Genomic DNA, 6,868 nt, shown 5'->3' on the forward strand with positions numbered 1-6,868 from the left:
GCGAAATTTGTCTCAAGGAAATAAAAGTATTACACGAGTACACGACTTTGATGCAATGTCCGTTCATGGATTTATTTATAAAACTGGGCCCCAAGTCCCCAACCCTTCTGTTTTTAAAAAATGTCGTGTCTCCTGCTTGAGGCTTGACTATTAGGGGGCTCCATTTACCCACATGTCAAGTAGTAAATGTGTAGGGTTTGAGTGTAATCACGGCATAAGACGTACAATACCATGCTCTACACAAAACTTGATGGATAGAGTATGGGTATTAATATTATCCATTGGTAAAAAAATTCCCATGGATAAAATTGTCATCCTTAATACTACGTACATCTTAAGATGGCACAATTATCTGAAATTTAAATCAAAGCGGGTCTACTCTCTCCGTCCCTCCGCCTCAAAATGGTTCTCTTGGTGGCCCCGTTTCAGGCAAACTTCTCTTGTATTGTCTCATGGATCACCGGTCAAATACCGGAAAAGATTCTCAAACAAAATTTGAATTTCAAAGTAAAAAATACAAGAGAAGTGCTATCTCCGGTGTCGCATATACAAGAGAAGTGCTATATCCGGTCAAATGCCGGACAAGATTCTCAAACAAAATTTGAATTTCAAACTAAAAATTATCTAAATATTTTAAAAATAAGCCTTGAAGGAGAAGGAAGTGAAAGATTCAGACAAATGAATTGGGGCATGGGGTTATAGTGGAGAAGAAACACATACGGTTTAGTTTGGAATGACGAATCAGTCTAAATTCAAACCAAATTTAAATGGAATGAGATTTTTTTGCCGATAAGTTTATTTACCAGAGGGGGCTGAGAATTCCGATTACCGGCCGGTAACCACGGTATTTAATCCGGTAACCAAATCGATGGTTCCGGTGCAACATAAGAAAAGACTCCATCAACCTTGATCAAGCTGACGCTCCGGCTAGCACCGAATGACGGACGAAGTAGCAGGAGCACGATCAAAGAACTCTCACACGCCATGCATGGCATGCTATTGCATGCCTAGGGAACACTTGAAATCCTTTGTCCATGTCGGGAGATCGATAGGCAGTTGCTGATACGATACGAGCACTCTCCCGTAAGTTGGTTGACCTGAGTAGTACCTGACACGTCGTTGAATTCAGACGAGTGCAAAGTCCAGGCCTCGCTGGCACTGCCAGCCTGCTGCTCTAGAACACCTGGATGGTCAACCGTGCCAGATAACGCCCACCTGGCCCGCGGGCCGCGGCTCATCCTCCCGCCATACCCGGCGCGAGCCACGCGACCGCGACATTTTCGGAAACAACACGTCAACACGCCTACCTGGACTGGACACTCTGCAAACCATCTCAACACGGTGCGATTCATTTTTTTCAACGCCTCTACCCGTCTCTATAAAGCCCCGACTCCACAGTCCACATGCATGCGCAGACCAGTCCAAGCAACAGCAGCAGTTCGGCAGCACGAGCTTGCAAGATGGACGCGCCCCGCCTCCACGAACTCCCGCTGCTCGCCGCGCTTCTGGCCTGCGCGCTCCTCGCGTCGGCCGCCAGCGCGCAGCCGGCGACGCCGCTACAGCAGCAGCAGCAAGGGATGAGCGGCGACTCCGCGACGGAGACGGACCAGGACATGCGCGTCAGCACGACCATGATCGCGCTCCTGGCCGCCGTCATCGCGGTGTTCGTCCTCATCGCCGCCTCCATCATCTACCTCCGCCACTGCACCGGCTACTCCCACGCCTACGCGGCCCGGACGTCCGACCGCGCTGCTCCCGCCGCCGACGTGTCGCTCTCCACGTTCCTCGCCCGGCGGCTGCACAGGCGGACGCGCGGGCTCGACGCGGAGGTGGTCGAGGCGTTCCCCACCATGCGGTACGCGGAGGCCAAGGCGCTGCGCGTGGGGTCGAAGAAGGCTGTGCCGCTCGAGTGCGCGGTGTGCCTCAGCGAGTTCGAGGACGACGAGCGGCTGCGGCTGCTGCCCAGGTGCAGCCACGCCTTCCACCCGGACTGCATCGGCGAGTGGCTCGCCAGGCACGTCACCTGCCCGGTCTGCCGCTGCAACCTCGACCCCAGCAAGGATACCGGCAGCGACGACGAGCCGACAACTAATCCTCCCCCGCCAGCGCCGCAGGAAGCCAGCAGCGCCTCCAGCGAAATCCATGCCGTGCCACAACGCCACCAAGAACAAGAACACGGCGCTGGTATGACGCCAGCTGCCGTGGTGATCGACGTGCTGACCGACGAGGAGGCGGAGCAGCGCAGGAAGGAGGCGATGGAGCTGCAGCGGATAGGGACCCAGCGGCGCGCCATGCGGTCGCGGCCGAAGAAGGCGGCCGGGAAGGTGCTCGCCCGGTCGCACTCCACGGGCCACTCCGTCGCCGTGGTCCGCCTCGACCGCGACCTGGAGAGGTTCACGCTGCGGCTCCCGGAGCACCTGCGCAGGGAGATGATCGCCGCCGGGCAGCAGCAGAGCTCGTGCCGCGGACAGAGATCAGGCGGGGAGGGAAGCAGCAGCCGCGGCGGGCGGGCGGGCAAGTGGCCGTCTTTCCTCAGGTACACCAGGACGTTATCAGGAAGGTTCTTCTCGGGGCCGAGGAGGACAGATAGCTCGGACGGAGGAGAGGTGTCGTCGTCATCGTCGTCGAGGATTAGAGGGAAGCGAGTGGCTTCCGTGGATTTCGCCGACGGCTCTGCTGTGGGCGGTTCCAAATTAGGCTCTGTCGCGGTGGATGTGGACAAGGCAACTAGCCGGCAAGTTCGAGCATAGAAAAGAAACACGACTTTTGGATTTGGAAAATGGTGTTCTTCCACACATGCATGAAGGAACTGGTTTCTGTCTGTACTATTGAGTCCAAGAAAAGGACTGTAATCAAGGCATGCAGTAATTCTCAACAAGTCCCGTTTGAAAAAAGATATCACGTCGGGAGCAATGCTAACGACCTGTTACAAGCACACCTTTAATTTTGACCCGACGAGGTTGATATGGTACCAGAGCAAGTAGCTGAATAGACCCCTTTAGATCTTTCTATACTTTGAGCTCAGATCCCCATCCGCGTAATAACCACCGATTTCCGGTTCGAAGGGCAAAAAACGCGCCGTTCAGATCCCGCATCCGACCCCTATTTCCAAAAAAAATTCCGGCCCGCCCCGATTCGCGCTGCGCGACCCACCGACACGCGCGAATCGGGCACCAATCGGCCGGAGTCGACGCCGCCGCGCCCGCCTCGCCGGTAAGCTTCTCCCAAGCTTGTCGCAGCCACGGGTCTGCGGCCGTAGCTCTAATTGTTCGCCGCGGTTGTTGCGCCTTTGCAGATGGACCCGTGCGCACTGTTTTTGTTGGAGGATTCGTCCTCCGACGACGAATCCGACTTGGAGAAGCTGCTCGACGACGACCTCGAGCAGACATCGGTGATACTCGCGGAGGCCACTGACGTGCGGTCGAGGAAGCGGAAGGGCTCGACCATGGGGCGGCTATGCATCCCGCGGAACCGCGCCCTCAGCCACACTTTGCTCACGCGCGACTACTTCGCCGAGGTACCGACATACCCGCCCCATCTTTTTCGCCGCCGGTACCGAATGCGGCGATCTTTGTTCAACAAAATCGTCGCAATGTGTGAGGACAACACGTGCTACTTCAAGCGCAAAAGGAATGCCGCTGGCCTCTTGGGATTTAGCGCGCACCAAAAAATCTACGCCGTCATGCGCACCTTTGCATACGGCATTCCGGCAGACTATGCTGACGAGTATCTTCGCATAGGCGAGGATACGATGTTGGAGTCCGTCCAACGTTTTTGCAAGGTTATGATGCACGTGTATGGGCCGATATATCTTCGAGCTCCCAATGACGAAGACACCGCAAGATTAATGGCGGAGAACGAGCAATGGGGGTGGCCGGGCATTTGATATGGAAAATTTTGGTTTGCCCGGTTCACTCAATGACATCAATGTCTTGCATCGATCCCATCTTCTTGCCCGGCTTGCTAAAGGTGATGCCCCGGCTCGCAACTACACCGTTAACGGGAGGGAGTACACAATGGGTTACTACCTTGCCACATTTGTGAAAACCATCCGAGAGCCAGGGAACAGAGCTGAAGCTGAGTTTGCAAAAGCACAAGAGGCAGCTCGAAAAGATATAGAACGAGCTTTCGGTGTTTTGCAAGCTAGATTTGCAATAGTCCGAGGACCTGTCCGATTTTGGAATATGGACACACTGAAGGACATCATGACCACCCGTGTCATTCTACATAATATGATCATTGAGGATGAGAGGAGTTTGAACTTGTCGTTTTTCTTTGATAATATTGGCACCCGGGTCAAACCTGCAAGAAATCCAAGCATTCCTTGAAACATACCGTAAAATTGAGAATGACAAGGATGCAGCACAGCTCCAGGAAGATCTTGTTCGACAACTAGGATTTATTTGTGTTGCAATTTGTTATTTTCTTCATTTGTTGTTGTACCATCACTCCAAGGAGTTCAAGCATATCATCATGATGTCTACGCACGCTTCTTTTCTTGTAGAAAGTGTTGGGCCTCCAAGAGCAGAGGTTTGTAGAACAGCAGCAAGTTTCCCTTAAGTGAATCACCCAAGGTTTATCGAACTCAGGGAGGTAGAGGTCAAAGATATCCCTCTCAAGCAACCCTGCAACTAAGATACAAGAAGTCTCTTGTGTCCCCAACACACCTAATACACTTGTCAGATGTATAGGTGCACTAGTTCGGCGAAGAGATAGTAAGATGCAAGTGATATGGATGAATATGAGTGGTAATAACAATCTGAAATAAATATGGCAGCAAGTAAACATGTAGTAGAACAGTAAATAAACGGTGATTCGATATTTGGAAACAAGGCCTAGGGATCCTACTTTCACTAGTGGACACTCTCAACAATGTTATCATAAAGGAATATAAATATAAGCACTTCACTATGCTATTCTGAATTACTCTCTGGCAGGATAACGAACACTAATTCACCATGTAGGACCGCAAAAGCGAACCTTAAAGATGTATTCCCAAGTACTAATAAACACCCCACGCTGTCACTGTGAGCATTCATAGGAGGTACTAACACACCACGATTTCATAGAGACATTCAACTCAAATCATAACCCAGTGAACAAGTATTCTGTGAAATATAGCCTAAGAGACCCGCACGGTGCACACACTGTCACCTTTACACACGTGGGACAAGGAGTCTCCGGAGATCACATAAGTAAAATCCACTTGAATAGCATAACGACATCTAGATTACAAAGCTCATCATATGGATCTCAATCATGTAAGGCAGCTCATGAGATCATTGTATTGAAGTACATGGGAGAGAGATGAACCACATAGCTACCGGTAGAGCCCTCAGCCTCGGGGGAGAACTACTCCCTCCTCATCATGGGAGACAGCAACGACGATGAAGATGGCGGTGGAGATGGCTTCCGGGGGCACTTCCCCGTCCCGGCGGCGTGCCGGAATAGAGACTTCTGTCCCCCGAACTTGACTTCGCGATGGCGGCGGCTGTGGAAGGTTTTCCGTATCGTGGCTTATCTTTTTAGGGTTTTCGTGACGGAGAGACTTTATAGGCGGAAGGGCAGCCTCGGAGGGGTCCTAGGGGACCCACACACGAGGAGGGCGCCCCCGCTTGGCCGCACCGCCATGTGGGGTGGGGCCCCCTTGGCTCCCCTCTGGTCCCTCTTCGGTGCTCTGGAACCTTCCGTGGAAAATTGGACCCTGGGCGTTGATTTCGTCCAATTCCGAGAATATTTTCTTTGTAGGATTTCTGAAACCAAAAACAGCATAAAACAGCAACTGGCTCTTCAGCATCTCGTCAATAGGTTAGTGCCGGAAAATGCTTATAAATGATGTAAAGTGTGTATAAAACATGTAGGTATTGTCATAAAACTAGCATGGAACATAAGAAATTATAGATACGTTTGAGACGTATCTAGCATCCCCAAGCTTAGTTCCTACTTGCCCTCGAGTAGGTAAACGATAACAAGGATAATTTCTGAAGTGACATGCTACCAACATGATCTTGATCAATACTATTGTAAAGCATATGAGATGAATGAAGTGATTCAAAGCAATGGTAAAGACAATGACTAAACAACTGAATCATATAGCAAAGACTTTTCATGAATAGTACTTTTAAGACAAGCATCAATAAGACTTGCATAAGAGTTAACTCATAAAGCAATAAATTCTTAGTAGAAAGCTTTGAAGCAACACAAAGGAAGATATAAGTTTCAGCAATTGCTTTCAACTTCAACATGTTTATCTCATGGATAATTGTCAACACAAAGTAATATGATGAGTGCAAATGAGCAAGTATGTAGGAATCAATGCACACAGTTGACACAAGTGTTTGCTTCTAAGATGGAAAGAAGTAGGTGAACTGACTCAACATAAATTAAAAGAAAGGCCCTTCGCAGAGGGAAGCAGGGATTAAATCATGTGCTAGAGCTTTTTAAGTTTTGAAATCATATAGAGAGCATAAAAGTAAAGTTTTGAGAGGTGTTTGTTGTTCTCAACGAATGGTAGTGGGCACTCTAACCCCCTCGTCAAACAGACTTTCAAAGAGCGGCTCCCATGAAGGACGTTATCTCTAGAAGCAAGGTAGATCATCCTCTTCTCTTTTGTTTACACATGTACTTTAGTTTAGTTTTTGTATTTATGGATGACACTCCTTCCAACCTTTTGCTTTCACAAGGCATGGCTAACCGAATCCTCGGGTGCCTTCCAATCATTCACATACCATGAAGGAGTGTCTATTTATTTTAGTTTTATTTAGAGATGACACTCCTCCCAACCTTTGCTTTCTCAAGCCATGGCTAACCGAATCCTCGGGTGCCTTCCAACATTTCACATACCATGGAGGAGTGTCTATTTGCAAAA

The 6,868-nt window shown here is 50.1% G+C and overlaps 2 protein-coding genes across 2 annotated transcripts; both read left to right on the forward strand.

Annotated features, from left to right (window-relative positions):
• The first annotated feature begins 1,390 nt into the window (after positions 1–1,390).
• On the forward strand, positions 1,391–2,878 carry LOC127305864 (E3 ubiquitin-protein ligase ATL9-like). Its single transcript, XM_051336444.2, has one exon. The coding sequence runs from the start codon at positions 1,404–1,406 to the stop codon at positions 2,748–2,750; it is 1,347 nt and encodes a 448-aa protein (XP_051192404.1). The 5' UTR covers positions 1,391–1,403; the 3' UTR covers positions 2,751–2,878.
• A 417-nt stretch (positions 2,879–3,295) lies between these two features.
• Positions 3,296–3,886, forward strand: LOC139832634 (uncharacterized). The gene has a single exon (XM_071822438.1). It carries the CDS (start codon positions 3,296–3,298, stop codon positions 3,884–3,886), a length of 591 nt encoding a protein of 196 aa, XP_071678539.1.
• The last annotated feature ends 2,982 nt before the right edge of the window (positions 3,887–6,868 follow it).

This window comes from Lolium perenne, chromosome 6, assembly GCF_019359855.2.
Source record: "Lolium perenne isolate Kyuss_39 chromosome 6, Kyuss_2.0, whole genome shotgun sequence".
NCBI lineage: Eukaryota > Viridiplantae > Streptophyta > Magnoliopsida > Poales > Poaceae > Lolium > Lolium perenne.